We start from the raw sequence: 17,042 nt of genomic DNA, 5'->3' as shown, positions 1-17,042 counted from the left end.
TTTTCCTGATTATAAGCAATGCTCCAATGAACATCCTTGGATGTACAGCTTTGCCTGCTCGTGGGATATTTCTAGGAAAATTCTCTGTAAGTCTGATCGCCTGCACAAAGGCCATGTGTATTTTGCATTTTGCGAAGTGCCCCCAAGTCAGCTTCCCCAAAACTATACCAGTATTTGCCCACAAAGCCACGTAGGGAGAGCATCTGGAGAATGTTTGATGTATACGTTTGCACATGCTCTGTAGATTTCACAAGGCTCCACCCGATTAGGGAAGGAAAGAGGGAGGGACATGAATTCACATCCAGTTCCAACACTTGTTTATTCTCAGCTCCTTTCCAGACAGAGAGCAAGGAGAAGAGTCTGGGTTGGGTGAGGTAATCCTGACCCCATCCCCCTCTGCCATGTAGGGAAATATCTTTGGAAACATCAGCTCCTGTGGAGCCAACACTTACCCCACCCTCCCATCCTGTTGCCCCAGCCATCCTGGACCCCTGGCTCCAGAGCACAGAAAGCCTGGGCTCCGAGGGCTATCTCAGCAAGAAAAGGACTCACCAGCCCCCAAACAATCTTCTTAGTGTCCAAATCACCGCAGACTGTCTGCAAGAATCTCTGGCTTCTCGAGGTTAAAAATATCCTATGCCGGAGGGGCCATCAGTGTCTGGCTCAGAAGAGAACTGGCTCTCCATTGCTGGGGAAATTAACTAAAACCAATTGACTTTTTTTCTGTGAAGCTTTGAAGCCAGACTTTTAACTGGGTTAAAATCCTTACTCCACTATTTGCTAGGTATGTGACCCTAGGCCACTTCCTTAACTTCTCTGTGCCTCAGTTTCCCTGGATGTAAAAGGAGTGTCGTGATCTCATCCATCTCAGAGGCCAGCGGGTCTCCATCCTGGCTGTGTACAAGAATTGGCTGGCAAGCTTTTAAAAATCCTGATGTCCAGGCTGTATTCTAAGCCAATTAAATCTGAGTTTCTGAGGGCTAGTGTTCTGGGCAAAGATGTATGTATTTTAAAGTTTCCCAGATGTTTCTGATGTGCCATAGAGATTTTGTGAGTATTGCATGATATTGTGAGTATTGAATGAAAAGTGCTTCTGCTGGTGCCTGACGCAGAGTTGAATGCTTTGGTAGGGGTTGTGGGACCAATCATCTAAGCCTGGGTGGTGGTCAGGGAAAGCTTCCTGGAGGAGGGGTTAGCTGAGCTGTGAACCAAAGGAGAGGAGTTACCCTGGCCAAAGAGAACAGGATGAATTTTAGCAGGAGTAACAGCACCTGCAGGCATCTGGAGCCTGGGGGATGTGGCCTCCAGAGGAATTGAAAGTCATTCTCTGTGACTGGAGCTGAGAAGGGAGAAAGTAGACATATTGGGTCCCCTGATGAGGTTAGAGGTCAGAGAAAATCACTGTGTTTTATGCTGGTATCCTGAAGGATTATTTCAGCAGGATGGTAAGATACCCAGACCATGTCTTCCCTCCCAATTCAGAGGCAGCAGGGCCTTCCTAAGGCACTGTGTCCAAGCCAGCTGGGGAGCTCCAACTTGCCAACAATCGTCAACATGCCCCCCCATGCTCCCATTCACGAGCCGGCCCATGGACTCTCAAGTCAGAGAGTCCTGGCTTTGAATCCTGACTTTACCACTTTGTACCTAATGTGGCCTCTGGCAGGTGACTTCACTTACAAGCCTCAATTTCCTGGCCTGTAAAACAGGCATGAAACCCCCATTAGACTTTTGCAAGGATTAAATGAGGTGATGTAAAAGATAGCACGGTGCATCCCACATGTCAAACAGTAAATGTTTCCAATGATTATTCTTTTTAAAGATTATTATTATTCTGTGGCGCCTGGGTAGCTCAGTCGGTTAACTGTCTGACTTTGACTCAGGTCATGATATCCTGGTTCATGAGTTCAAGCCCTGCATAGGTCTCTGTGGCGGTACAGAGCCCGCTTCAGAACCTCTGTCCCCCTCTCTCTCTGTCCCTCCCCTGCTGGTCTTTTCTCTCTCTCAAAACGTATAAACTTAAAAAATAAAAATAGGGGCACCTGAGTGGCTCAGTCAGTTAAGCATCCAACTTCAGCTCAGGTCATGATCTCACAGTTTGTGGGTTTGAGACCCGCGTCAGGCTCTGTGCTGACAGCTCAGATCCTGGAGTTGCTTCAGATTCTGTGTCTCCCTTTCTTTCTCTCTGCCCCTCCTCTGCTCGTTCTCGCTCTCTCTCTCTCTCTCAAAAAAAATTAATTTAAAAAATAAAAATAATTATTCCAAATAATGATTCTGTAATGACAAGTATTAATATTATTAATAATATTCACAATCTTGATTCTGCAACCCTTTGGTGGCTGGATAGATTCCCAAATCTGTCCTTTTTCTCTCCCAGCCCTAAAGTCCCACTTTGGTTCTCCCATGATAATTAGAGCTTTAATTTCTCAGCTCTTTTTCTGCATTTTTCTTGTTGTTTAATCTACATAACAACCTTGGGAGGCATATGTTTTATTATCCAGATTTTACAGTTAAGGCAACAGAGGCTCAGAGTGGTTAAGCCACTTGCCCCAAACCACCCAGATACATATTACACCTGCAACCTCATACACATTCACTGATGAGAAAACTGAGGCTCAGAAAGATGAAGTATCATGCCCAAGGTCACACACTTGGCAGGTGGCAAGGCTGGGATTTAAACCCTTGTCTGTCCTATGACTTCTGGACCCTAAGGGTTCCTCCCAGAGGACTGAAGTGCCTGCTAGGATTCACCTTCTAAACCACCTGGAGAGATAAGCAGGGGAGGCTGGAACCTTTCATTCTTGCTGCCCTTACTCTGGGGCTCTTTTGAAGACCAGCCCCTTCTGGAATGCCCTTCCCACCGACTGCCTCCTGTTCTTCAAAAATCAGGTCAGTGTTCACTCTTTTCCAGGAAATATTTCCAAACCTCAATTGAATCACTCTTAAGCTACTGGTTCCCCTTCATGCAAACATCTGCAGTGTCATATTTACAATGTTATTTTATTTTATTTTTTTATTTGAGAGAGAAAGAGAGAGAGAGCACAAGGAGGGGAGGGGCAGAGAGAGAGAATCCTAAGTAGGCTCCACGCTCAGTAAAGAGCCCGATGTGGGGCTGAAATCAAGAGTTGGATGCTCAATTGACTGAGCCGCCCAGGTGCCCCTGTGTTTTATTTTTATGTTATTTTTTATTTTTATTTTTTAAAATGTTTATTTTTGAGAGAGAGAGAGAGAGAGAGAGAACGTGAGCAGGGGAGGGGCAGAGAGAGAGGGAGACACAGAATCTGAAGCAGGCTCCAGGCTCCGAGCTGTCAGCACAGAGCCCGACGTGGGGCTTGAACTCATCAGCCTTGAGATCATGACCTGAGCTGAAGTTGGACACTTAACCAACCAAGCCACCCAGGCGCCCCTATTTTTAAAATATTAATTCATTATGGGAATGGGTAAGATCACATATGTGGTTCAAAGTTCAGAAGATTCAATGGGGTGCCTGGGTGGCTCAGGTGGTTAAGGGTCTGACTCTTGATTTCAGTTCAGGTCATGATGTCACGGTTCATGAGATCAAGCCCCGCATCAGGCTCAGTGCTGACAGTGCAGAGCCTGCTTGGGATTCTGTCTCTCCCTCTCTCTCTGCACCTCCCCTGCTCACTTGCACACACACACACACACACTCTCTCTCTCTCTCTCTCTCTCTCTCTCTCTCAGAAAAAAAAGTTCAGAAGACTCAAAAGGGTATTTAGTGAAATTGCTTCTCACTCCTGACCCCCAACCACTTTGCTCCCACTCCCCCACCCCCTGCCAGTTAACGATAGTGTTTATGTATTCTTCCAGATCTCTCAGCATATAGGAGCATCTCATAAACAAATATATTGTTTCCCACCTTCCCCCACAAATGATACACATGTTACACACACTGTTCAGTTTTATTTTTTAGATCTTGGAGACTGTTTCATATTAGTACATAATGATCTTCCTGGATCTCTTCTGTGGCTACACAGTTTTCCATTGTAGGACTGTATGTAGTTTATTTAACCATTCCCTTGTGGATGGACATTTGGGTTGTTTCCCGTCTTCTGCTCTTAAAAACAGCACTGCAGGGGTGCCTGGCTGGCCCGGTAGAATGTGTGATTCTTGAGCTCGAGGTCATGAGTTGGAGCCCCACGTTGAGTATACAGAATACTTAAAAATTATATCTTAAAGGGGCGCCTGGGTGGCTCATTCGGTTAAGCATCCGACTTCAGCTCAGGTCATGATCTCACAGTTCACGGGTTTGAGCCCCACATCGGTCTCTGTGCAGACAGCTTGGAGCCTGGAGCCTGCTTCAGATTCTGGGATTCTGTGTCTCCCTCTCTCTGCCCCTTCCCCCCTCAAATGAATGAACATTAAAAAATATTTTTTTAAATTAAATCTTAAAAAAACAAACAAAAAAACAGCACTGTGGCTAAGGTCCCAGTACCTGAGACTTTGTTGTCAGTCCTGGGAAACTCTGTGAACGGTCTGTGGTGGAGTGGCTGGGTCTCATCCTGAGCATGCAACTAAGCCCACATCCCAGGCAACACATCTCTTTATGCCTCAGAGTGTCCCCACCCTTTCCTTCTTTCAAATAATATTTACCGAACAGCTGCCATTCTGGACACTGGTGAAGAAGATAAGCCCAGTCCCTCTTCTCATAGTGCTGACATTTTAATGGGGGAGGGAGAGACACATAATCAACAGGTAAACAAATAAATATAGAACATAATGTCAAAAGGTGAAAGTAATTAAAATAAACCAGCATAAAGGGATATAGGGTCTGACGAGGGGGGTGGAGGGATTGTAGATAAAATGTCCAGGACCCACAGAGGTGACTCGTGAAATGAAACCTCAGTGATGAGCAGGAACAGCCGTGCCAAGATCTGGGAAGAACATTCCACAAGGAGTCTTGCAGCTGTGAAGTCTCCAAAGTCAGAACTAGTTTGCGGTGCTCGAGGGACATAACAGAGCAACATGAATCAGGAGAGACGAAGAAGACAAGATCTGGGGTGCAGCCTTGGAGATCCTGGTGAGGATTTTGGGTTTATTCGCAGTGCAACAGGAAATCACTGAACTGGTGAAGCAAGGGAATAATAATGTGACAATGTACATTTTTTAGACATTACTTTGTGACCCAGCCATTCCACTCCTAGGTGATTATCTAAGAGAAAGGAAAACATATGTCCACACAAAGACTTCGCTAAGAATGTTCATAGCAGCTTTATCCATAGTGGCCAGCACTGGGAAAACAGCCCAAATATCCATCAGTAGGACAGTGGGGAACCAAAGTGTGGCACATCCATACAAAGGAGTACTACTCTGCAAAAAAAAGGAGCAAACTCAGGGCGCTTGGGTGGTTCAGTCGGTTGGGCGTCCAACTCCTGATTTTGGCTCAGGTCATTATCTCATGATTTGTGAGTTCGAGCCCCTCGTCGGGCTCCATGCTGACGGTGTGGAGCCTGCTTGGGGTTCTCTCTCTCTCTCCCCCTCTCTGTGCCCCTCCCCCACACACAGGTGCACTCTCTCTCTCTCAAAAATAAATAAAGGTTTTTTAAGTTTATTTTTGAGAGAGAGCGAAAGCGGGGGACGAGCAGAGAGAGAGGGGACAGAAGATCTGAAGTGGGCTCTGCACTGACAGCAGAGAGCCCAACGTGGGGCTTGAACTCAAAGCTCATGACCTGAGCTGAAGTCGGAAGCTTAACTGACTGAGCCACCCAGGTGCGGAGCAAACTCTTGGTGCATATGACGTGGTTGAATCTGAGGAACATGTTGGGGGAAAGAAGCCAGACCTCCCCACACCATGCAAAAAAGAGAATACATATTGTATGATTCTGTTTCTGTAAATACATTATAAAGAAAATGCAAAGTAATCTCTAGTCACAGAAAGCAAATCAGTGGTTATCTGGGGCCAGCAGTCAGAGGACAGGGGATCAAATGAAAGAGGCAGGGAAGAGCAATGGAATGTTCTGTATCTTGATTGAGGCAGTGGTTACATGGGTGTAAACATCTATCAAAGCCCGTTGAACTAGTACACTTGAGACAGGTGCATTTTATTAGGTATAAATTATACTTCAATAAAGTTGATTTTTAAAAATGCTTATTTATTTATTTTTGAGAGAGAAAGGAGTGGAGGGGCAGAGAGAGAAAGAGAGAATCTCAAGCACATTCCTCACTGTGTCAGTGCGGAGCCCAACGCGGGGCTTGAACTCATGAACCATGAGATCATGACCTGAGCAGAAATCAAGAATCAGTCCCTTAACCGACTGAACCACCCAGGCGCCCTAATAAAGTTGATTTTTTTAAAAGGATAACATTGGCTTCTGGGTGGAAAATAGGCCCCAGGAGGCCAGTTTGGAGCTTAGTTGCAGTAATCCCAGGTGGTGGCTTTGTTGCCACTACAGAGATGGCATTGGAGGTGGAAATAGGAGAGGGCTGCCGATTACCCTTTGTAGGTGGTGAGCAGGACTGGCTGTGGGAGGTGAGGACAAGGGGGACTAGTGATGACTTCCAGGTGTGCACCTGTCAACATGTGGGGCCCTTAGCTGACATGGGGACACAGAGGGTGGAGCAGCTTTGGAGCAGAAGCCCAGCCCCCTTCACCCACCGAAAGCCTGGACGGTCTCTTGAGATCCCTTCTGTCCCAGTGATTCGTTGTGTGAAATTCCTCCCTCCCCAGGCAGGTACGGAGTTGTCAGTCACCGAGAAGACGACTCACCGCTGCCACCTTATGGAGGAGACTGGTAACGGGGAAGCTGGGATTTCAGCTGAGGTCTCCCTTTATGTTTCATTGTTCAGTTACCCACCCCCGCCCCCCCGCAGTGCTTCTCTGTCGCAGCTCAACTCCTTCAACCACGCAGTGCCCTTGAGGAGTGGCTGTGCATCGGGAAGGGTCCCAAGCTCCATCACCAGTTCTGCTGTCACTAAGAACTCACTGCGCTGTAACTTTAAATATTTCTCTGTAAATGACCTACTTTTTCATTTAACTTGGCCTCATCCTAAATTGCAATACTTGTGCTCGCTTCGGCAACACATATACTAAATTGCAATACTGTATTTATTGAAAAACATCCACGTGTAAGTGGACCTGCACACTTCACAGCTATAGTGGTTTTATGGGCTATTTAGGTAATTTTCTAATACACATGAATACATAACTATTAAAATAAGAATTCTCGGGGCACCTGGGTGGCTCAGTTAGCTCTCTGCCCCTCCCCCACTCATGCTCTGTCTGTCTGTCTCTCTCTCTTGAAAATAAACATTAAAAAATGTTTTTAAAAAATGAGAAATCTCTGTGTACCATTTACACATCTCTCATTCCTCTGGTGGTATTTGTACCCCATCTGAGGGGAAGGGGGATTCTTCATGGGGTCACTCTAAGGTACTGTGTGCCAGTAGGTGCTCACGGAATATCGATTATACATTTATCTGGACACAACTGGGACGGACAGCACTTTGTCAACACTCAGCAGAAACACCGACAAACAGAGCACTTAATCTCTGATACAGCACTTCCACTCCTAGGAAACAATCTTCAGGAAATAATTAAGGATGCATGCCAAGCTCTTTTTATATTACGGACATTTAATTTTTATCTTTTAGTTGATCTGTTTGTTTTGTTTTTTTTCCCTAAATATCTTCCTACAGTGAACAACTAGTATAAAGAAAACTTCCACATCTATATTGTAAGGTCTGGAATTTACTTTTCTAAATCTTTTTTTTAAATTTATTTATTATTTTTATTTATTTTGAGAGAGAGAGAGCTGGGAAGAGGCAGAGAGAAAGGGAAAGAGAAATCCCAAGCAGGCTCCATGCTGGCAGCACAGAGCCCAACGCGGGGCTTGAACTAATGAACAACGAGATCATGAGCTGAGCCAAAACCAAAAGGTAGATGTTTAACCAACTGAGCCACCCAAGTGACTCACCTTTCCAAATCTTTTTTTTTCCCCCTTGAATCCCTTCTTTCTTCTGCGTGTCAATCAGTGCACTATTAAGACATGGTCTCTGCCTTCCTGGAGTCTAGAGTCTAGTACGTATGAGATGGGAAAATGCAAACGACTAGTGCACAGGAACTGTTTAATTATAATTGTCAAGAGTGCTTCCAGGGCCCTAAAAAAAGATCTTAATAACAGGGGCCCTGCAGGTCAGGGAGTGATTTTCTAAGGAAATGGCTTTTAGATTGATATCCCCCCAAATAATGATGCCAGCTCACATTTAAAGCTGCACTGTCCCACGGGGTCCCCACTGGCCACATGTGGCTACTGAGCACTTGAATTGAAATGTGGCTGGTCGAACTGAGATGTGCTCTAAATGCACAATACATACTGGATTTCGAAGACTTCACATGAAAAATAAAAAGTGAGAAATCTCTGATGTTGTTTATACTGATTAAAAGTTGAAATGAGAATATTTAGGATATATTGGATTACATCAAATACGTTAATATCCATTTTACCTGTTGCTTTTACCTTTTTAATATGGCTACTAGAAAGTTTTAAATTACATATGTGGCTTGCATTTTGTTTCTAGTGGGTAGAGTGGAGCCAGAGAGTGCTTACTGATAACAAGGACCTTTCTAAGTCCTAAATGTGTAGTATTTCATTTAGTCCTACGATGATTCTGGGAGGTGGCTTTTTTTTCTTTTAATTTTAAAAGTTTCCTTATTTTGAGAGAGAGAGAGAGAGTGTGCACATAGGGGAGGGGAGAGAGAGAGAGAGAGATGGAGAAAGAGAGAATCCTAAACAGGCTTTGCACCATGTGGAGTCCAATGCAGGGCTCAAACTTTGGTGAAGTCAGACGCTTAACCAACTGAGCCACCCAGGTGCCCAGGGAAGTGGCTATTATTCGTCTAACTGCAGAGGAGGAAAACTGAGGCACAGAAAGCAAATGGCCAGAGATCTTCACCACCAGCAAGTGGCATAGCTGAGGTTTGAACCTAGGTGGAGTCCCTCTGCCTGACCAATACGCACTTAACCTTTACCCCATGCTACTGAATACAAGCACCACTGTGCTGGGACATCCATAGCCATCAGGGCAGAAGGAGCAGCACAGAGATAATCCACAGACTAGATGGGCCTCTGCTCCTTTGGCGATGGAATGACCCTGGAGGATCTGCTTTCTCCGGGGCTGTTTCCTCACCCTGGGGACCCTGAATTCAGCACTGTCTGTCAATGCATGTTAATCTTTAGGAAGCATACTTATAGTGGCCCACTAAGCATTCTCTAACTCAGACATATCCAGTGGAAACAAAATGCAAACCATATATGTAATTTACAGTTTTCTAGTAGCCCTATTAAAAAAGATAAAAAGAAACAAGTAAATTAATGTTTTATTTAATCCACTATATCCTAAATGTAACTGTATCAACCTGTAAGCAACATAAAAAAATATGTCCCTGGTGACCCGTCTATCTCCCCATTATCACTCCCTGCCTCATATTTCATGCTGCGAATTCCTTCTAGTTCAATGCACCTTGGCCACTGTCTTGCCCACAGACATTTGCATGTGCTGTTCTAGGCAGTGGGGAATGATGTGAGACTGGCCATCCTTCATACAGGCCTGTTTGCTTTTCTGCCCGCCCTTTTGGACTATAAACCTGAAGAAGGCAGGCACCATATCAGATTTATTCATCGCTGTATCCCCACCCTGAGCACAGCTCCTGGTACAGTGCAGGCACCGTTAAATGTCTCACCTTTGAGTGGTTAATGAATGACCTCACTACTTATTTTCTGTTTCTTCAGTTAAACTGTGAACTTTCTGAGGAAAGGGACTATGTGGTTTGCTTTGTTCCAAGTGTCAGGTATAGTGTCCACTAGTCGTTCAGAAAATATATATTGAGCAGCACCTCCTATAAGCCATGCACATACTAAAGGCTATGTGGTGAGCTGAAATGGACATGGTTCCTGTCCTCACGTGCGAGACATTGATCCAAGAATCCCACCACTAAATGTAAACTGCAGTAGTGAGTAGTGCTTACAAAACAGGTACATTACAGGTGTTGGAAGGGCAGCCTTGGCTCTTGAATTTTAACATAGGAGGACCTGGTAGCCAAAAGTGAGCTGCTTGGTTCTGCCTTTAAGAAAGAACTTGTCACTCAGATCGAGAAGAGGCTACACTCTCCCAGGGCATCCCCAGCCAATGGCTGAACATGCTGGGGGTCCTGGGGCTTGAATACTTCTGCCCAATGGAGATCCTCTAACAAGTTTTTGTTCTGGTGCTCCCTGATAGGTTGTCTATCTTTGTCAGATAAGCTCTTGTCCAATTCTGCTTCTTCCTCTTTCTCCTTCATGGTTGTTGCCACGGAACCCTCCCCCCCCCCCCCCCCCCCCCCCCCGGCCACCAACTCTATTTCAACATCTGCTTCCTGGAGGATCTGACTTGACCCAGAGGGGCTTGGGGGCTGGATTCTTGTGGGCAGGGGAACTTGAAGTGTTGTTTTCAGGGTATTTTTATATAGAATCAACAAACTACCATTGCCCTTTGCAAAGAATGGGGAAGGGCTGATAGTAATAACTGCCTCTATGAGAATTAACTTAGATAATAGCTGTATAGTATCTGGCACTCCATGAACCGCAGCTGTTATTATTACCTGATCTCTGAGTGAGTGGGTGTTTCAGGAAACTGTGCCTGGCACTGGGTATAATCTCCTTGAAGTCTGCCCCTTAATATCTAAGGTGGGGTCCCCTCTGCTCCTTGCAGAGTTTTGGAAAGGTCTCCCTCTAGGGAGGGTAGACATGTGGAAGATTAAAGGATATATAACTTTGAAAGTATTGAATCCAGGGGCTCCTGGGTGGCTCAGTCGGTTAGGCGACCAACTTTGGCTCAGGTCATGATCTCAGGTTTGTGAGTTTGAGCCCCACGTGGGGCTCTGGGCTCTGTGCTGATAGCTCAGAACCTGGAGACTGCTTTGGATTCTGTGTCTCATTCTCTTTCTGCCCCTCCCCCACTTGTTCTCTGTCTCTCAAAAATAAATAAATGTAAAAAAAAAAGAAGAAAGTATTGGATCTGGCCCCAAAGGCTGGATTGCAAGCTGCACTGCCATCGGTCCAGAGGGCAACCCCAAGAAAGGTCCTCCAAAGGTTCCTTGCTTTACCTGGTACTGATTTATGGTCCTCCTGGGAGATGACCTACTGGTAGATAGGTAGACAGACAGGTGGACAAATCTGACTCTCCAGTGGATTGATATGTGATGATTGAGTGACCGATGGATGGACAGACACAGATCAGACTGAGATGTCAAGACAGGAGATGGATCTGTCAGCCAGACGGTCAGGCTTGTGACTTTGAGACGGACAGAAAGGCTGACAGCAGGGCCGGAAGGCCTGGGCGGGGTGAGGGGGGTGGGGGCCGCCACCCGCCAGCTGGGCCGCAAGGGGGCGCCGCCTCCCCGCCCGGCGTGGCCCGCCGCCGGCTGGGCGCGCGCTCGCGGGCCTGCGGCGGGGCGGGGCTAGCGTGCGCACGGGGCGGGGCCAACTTGCTCGCGGGGGCGACCGCGGGTGGGGGGCGGGGCGCGCGTGCTCGCGGGGGCGGGGCACGCGGCGGGCGCGGGGGCGCGCGGCGGCGGCTCGTTCCGTTCCGGGCCGAGGCTCGCGGCGGAAAAGTTGCGGGGCGGAGAGGAGCGGCCCCGGGACGGGCAGCGAGCGCGACGCCGAGCCGGCTCCCGGCGCCCGCGGTCCCGCCATGGACGACCTCGGTGAGTGAGCGGGAGGTCGAGGAAGGAGGGTGCGAGGGGCGCGCGGCCTCGGGCCGGGCGGGAGCGAGCTGGCGGCGGGGGCTGCGGGATCCCTCCTCCGGCGGCCCGGGTCCTGGCTCTGCTCGCTGCCTGATGGAGCTCCGCTGGGCCGGGATCCCGGGCCCGGCCTGAGTCCTTTGCCAGGCCGGCCCCGCCGCGGTCCTCACAGCCGCCACCCCCCGCCTCGGGGACGGCTCCACCTCCGGACTCGGGACCTCGGGGACCCACCCCCATCTCCCAGACCAGCCTCAGGGGCCAGCTTGCACCTCGGGGACCCGCCCCGCCCGCCCCAGGGACGGACCCCCGCTGCCGGCACAGCACCACCTCCCCCCCGCTGTGGGACCCTCCCTTCACAGACCGTTCCCTCACCCCCCACCTCACTGATCGGCCGCCCAACTCGGGGAACAGCTGCCTGAACTCCTGGTTGGTCCCTCATTTCCAGGACCGGCTCTCACCCCTTTGAGGACCCCCACTTCACAGACTGGCACCCCCACTTCAGGGATAGCCCCTCCAAGCCCACCCTTTTCATTTCACAAGTTAGAGATGAGCCTCCGATGACCACACCCCCACAAAGACAAGTTTCTCATCTGTCCCCACTAACCACCCCCCCCAACCCCAGGTTTGGGCACCCTGTTTCATGGGCTGCTCACTCCATTTCGCTGACTGTCCTGTCCACTCTGTGGGCCAGCCCCTCCCCTTTACTATCACAGATCAGCCTAACCCTAGAAGAGTAAGCTGGGGAGACATGATTCTTCCCCCACTCCCAGATTCTGGTGCAGTGCCAGGGGAATGCGGTGGGAAGTGGGCCCCAAGGTATGGCCATCTCTGGACTTGTCCGGGGCTGGCAGAGTGCCTCCCACCCCCTAGAATCAAACCTTGCTGGAGGCCACGCAGGTAAAGAGGACAGGATGCCCAGAACAGAGTTTTACTGTTTTCTTGTTATCGGAGCTCCAAAACTACCCTTTTCAGTGCTGTGTAGACCTGGTGTTAGGGCAGGGGAAAGTATCTCCTGAAACCAGACACGAAACCGGAGGGGGTTGAGGCCAGGGTTCTAGGAATGCCTTGAGTGGCCTGAACCCTATGGTGAGAGGATTCACTTCTTCACTGTCTGTCCCTCCCCTTCATGCCTGTAGCTGGAGGGCCTCCGAGCTGGGGAGGTGAGGGGGGGGGAGTTTCTTCTCTGTAGGAGCCTTGTCTTCCCTCTCTGGACTGTGGGTGGCTTGTGTGACCATTGATGCTTTCTCTGTCCCAGGCTCTGAGGAGCAGATTCATCAGACAGCACTGACGGGCCTCCCCCAAGCGCACAGGGCACTAAGTTAAGACTGGCTATTTGTAGGTACTGGACTTCCAAGCGGACAGGGAGGAGGACCGCCAGCTTCCTTTTGAAAAAGATCAGGGCGCTGCTGAGAGATCCCGGCGCTGGGGATGGTGTCCAGTCCTGCCTGTTTTGTGGAGTGCGATGGCTGCCAAGCATAGTTCTCTGCCTTCGGGTCAGGCTTGGCACCCATTTTTCCAACACCAGGTTGGCGTGCCTTGCAGGCAGGTTCCCCCCCCCCCCCCCACATAAAAGATAAGCTGAAAGGAGGCTGGGGGGATAGGTTTTGAATCAGGATCTGAAAGTCTCGATGCTTTCCCAGCAGGAACTGGGGAGCAGAGTTACAGTTTCTAAAATGCTGATGTGGTGCTGTTGCTTCTGTGCAGTCCCTTCCACACAGTGCTGTTTGAAGGTCCGAGAAGGTTTTGTAGAGTTTGCTGTTGGAGTCCAGAATTCCTGTCCCCTGATGGTCTTCCATTTGGGGCCAGGAGACTGAGCTAGTCTCAGGGAAAGAGAGGAGAGTGGTATAGGGGGTGACAGGAATTGAAATTTGCAGTTTATGGAGGGCTTCCCCGTACCTCAGCATGTCCCGCTCTCACAGCAGCCCTTCATAAGAGCCCCTTAGGGCCACTGCTGTCATCACTGCCTGCCTTTTATGAATGGGAAAAACTGGGAGTCAGAGAGGGTGATTCACTTGCCCAAGGCTGCACAGCCACAGAATGACAAAACCATGACTAGAGAGAAGCCCGGTCCCACAGCTCTCGTGGACCAAGAGGCCTTTCTTCCTGAGGAGGGGGGTAGGCAGCATGTGAAGGAGGAGTCTCAGGGGGTGACGGCTGCCACCTGTAACTTCTGCCGCCTTCCAGCACGACTCCGCAGTTGTTTCTGGGCTGCCGGACTTCCTGGGCCTCAGCTCCCGGGAGGCCAGCCACGCCTGGCTGCCCTGGAGTCCCAGAGCCCCAGGGTGGGAGCAATGGGGCGAGCAGGAAGGAGAGAGGAATTTGCCTCTGTGCTCAGGCCCCATCAGCTGTCTGGATGGCTGCTCAACACACTGCCTGTCAGCTGTTTTCCTTAGTTTGGGTGGACACAAAGGCCAGGCTGCTTATTTTGATTTTTCTCCTGAGAGTGCTCTCACAGCTGAAGAGCTGTGAGTCCCTGAAGAGTCCCTGAAATGGGAGAGTTTATGGTCTGTCCTGTGGCAAGGCTGGAGGGGGCAGAGACTCTGCTGTGACTTTGTTTTTTTGGGTCTCAAAACAAAAATTGGGGAACTCTTCCCTCCCCTTAGCTGCTGGTGACAGACTCACCACGTGCTGTTTAATAAGTTACGAATTTATAGCTCTTTGGGCAGAAAAACATCAACACTGCCCTTGCCTGTGTGTTCTCTCTGCTTTGTGCTGCGGGGTGGCTGCTGGTGGCTTTTCCCATTACTGTTTAGACGCTGGTTTGGCCCGGAGTTCGCCCTGTTGAGTTCTGGCTGGAGTTTCCTGGACAGAGCTCCCACAACACTGAGATGCACTCTGATTACCGTTTCCGACCCAACTCCTCACTCTCCCTCGTTCATGTTCCTTAGTGCACTTGGGGGGCTGTGACCACAGCTGCGGTCCAGTAATAGTCACGTGTGCTTGATGGGAGACAGGCATCAGACTCAGCACTTTATGGGTATGATCACCGCCATTCCGAGAGAGAGAGAGAGAGAGAGAGAGAGAGAGAGAGAGAGAGAGATGTTTTATCTCCACTGTACAGATGTGGAAACCTGAGCTCTGGGAGGTTCACTGGGGGGAGCTGGGATTGGAACCCAGACTGATCCAATTCCAGATCTGGTCATCAAAATCATAATAAGGTTAAATGCTCAGTGAGGTGACTAACTGGAGGATGAGCCTTGAGCCTGCTGAGTAATTGCTAGTTACCTTTGAAATTTGTGTGCTGGGGGCCATCCCGAGGAAATGGCCTCTGTGGCAAAGGGTGGGTCCAATTCAGACCTTGATAGCTTTGCCTTCCCATCTCTTCTAGGGGGGACAGCCAGCTGTTGGCAATGCCCAGTTGCTTCTAGAATCTGGACATGTCTTCCTTCAGCTTCTCAGCAATCTGGACCCTCTGAAAAACAGTGCCTCATTGTCCTTAGGGGGAGTGTTAGGGGGGCAGGGGAGTTGCTTGGGGCATTCCGGACTACGGAGCCTCCCTGTTTCCATGGAAAGTCTGGACTTCGGGCTTGTCTGTCTGTGGTGTCTCTGTGTGTTAGGCCAGGGTCAGGGCATCCAGCTGCTGGGCCTGTGGCAGGGGCAGCTGTGGAGTGATGTTGTGTTCTTCGTCAACACCAGATCTTCTGGGCAATGCACCAGTGAGGTGCAGAGCTGGGCTCCAGACCCTGGTGTGTTTGAGTCCTAAGCAGGTGCCCTTTCTGTTGTGCTTAGCTGTCTGCTGTCTGGACAGCCTCAGCCCAGTGTGGAGAGGTTTGGGCTGCTCTGCCATTGTGGGTTGGAGGTCTTCCAAGAGAACATCGAAGCACTGCCTCCAGCTTCCCCAGTGATGGCCCTGCATTGGGAGGCTGGGGGGGTCCTTGGCAGGAGAGGCCTACGAAAAGCCAGAATTACCGCTGAGGCACTCACGCAGCGCCTCTCTGCCATGTTCACGTTTCGCATGGAGTGTGCTGACCCGGCAAGGGCCTGTTACCTTGCTCCAAGGCCAGAGAGTTGAAAGACTTCCTCCTACCTTCACACTTGTTCCAGCTCTTCCCTGTGTTGTCCTGGTCTCAGCGCCTTCACTAATAATAACAAACATCCGTAGAACTCTTTCTCATAATGTTTAAATGTTTAATGAGCACTTATTATGTGCAGGCACTGTGCTGGGCACTTTACACACATTGTTTCATTGACTCATGTTGGCCACAGGAGGCACACGTTCTGTTCTTAGTACTACTACTACTACCCATTTTACAGATGGGGAAACTGAGGCACAGAGAGGGTTAGCCCCCTTGCCCAAGTTCTGTTAACTAGAGAATAGCAGGGCTGGGGTTTAAATGCAGAGTCGGGCTTGTAACCATTTTTACACCTCTGCTCGTGATACTGGATCGGATCTTGGTTGCCTGTTGGTTTGATTGTGTTACATTTCTAGATGCTAAACATCTTTCCTGGCTCCTCCCCACACGCCTCATTCTCTGTTCGGTGTCCCACATCCATCTTCTTCCTTCCTGTTCCCTGTGGCTTCTCTGGTTGGAATCAAGCTCTCTGTGCCCCTGCTCCATACAGATTTGCTCCTGTCTTCATTCAGGTGTTTGTCCTTTGCTGCACCAACCCTTTTCCAGAGCAGAAAGTTGTTGAAAACTTTTAAGGAGGAGAATTGAAGACGTACTCTGGAAGGGAGAGACAGAAAGAATTAGGGGGCTGAGTTTTCCCAGAAACCTTGACAAAGCACCTGACGAAAAGGGGTATCTCCTCACTCAGGATAGGCCCAGAACCTCCTCAGTCCTGACGTCCACTTTTCCTCTTCAGTTGGGGTCTTGTTGGGAGTCTCACATCTGGCCTGAAATGTGCATTCACGTCCTGATGAGTCTTCCAACTAACAAATTGATTGCCTAACCAGTGGGGCTGAGGGATGGCCTCTCCAGGGAGGCCGAGGATGCTGGGCCCACTGGCCCAGGCTGAATGTGTGGTTGGCCAGGCCCCGCAGAGCCCCCGGTGGCCAAGTTTTCCCTTAAAGACAGCCTTTTAATGCTTATTTCTTGTGTGATTGTGGTATTGTGGTTTTATGGGAGAATATTGTCATTGTTAGGTGCATGTTAAAAGTATTTGGGAGTAAAATGTCATGATGTCTGCAACTCCGTTTTAAATGGTGGAATAAAGAAAGTGGATGTATACATATGTATATACAGAGAGAGCTCCTAAGCACATGTATGTGTGTTTATATAAAATGGGAAATTTTTTTTTTTAAATTTTTTAATGCTTTTATTTATTTTTGAGAGAGAGAGAGAGAGAGGGAGAGAGGGAGGGAGAGAAC

At 49.2% G+C, this 17,042-nt stretch overlaps 1 protein-coding gene across 3 annotated transcripts in view; it reads left to right on the top strand.

Annotated features, from left to right (window-relative positions):
- The first annotated feature begins 11,552 nt into the window (after positions 1–11,552).
- PXN (paxillin) overlaps positions 11,553–17,042 on the top strand; it is a 47,789-nt gene continuing 42,299 nt past the window's right edge. For 2 of the 3 annotated variants that reach the window (XM_047088481.1, XM_047088480.1), the window contains exon 1: positions 11,553–11,695. In XM_047088481.1, the coding sequence (XP_046944437.1) occupies positions 11,683–11,695 (13 nt within the window). In that variant the 5' untranslated portion in view covers positions 11,553–11,682. The remainder of the gene's footprint in view (positions 11,696–17,042) is intronic. The other variant, XM_047088482.1, reaches the window with a different exon arrangement.

This window comes from Lynx rufus, unplaced genomic scaffold, assembly GCF_022079265.1.
Source record: "Lynx rufus isolate CCGP_SWC_20201006 ecotype Redwood Valley unplaced genomic scaffold, mLynRuf1.p SCAF_24, whole genome shotgun sequence".
Lineage (NCBI taxonomy): Eukaryota > Metazoa > Chordata > Mammalia > Carnivora > Felidae > Lynx > Lynx rufus.
This window is presented reverse-complemented; position numbering and strand designations above follow the sequence as displayed.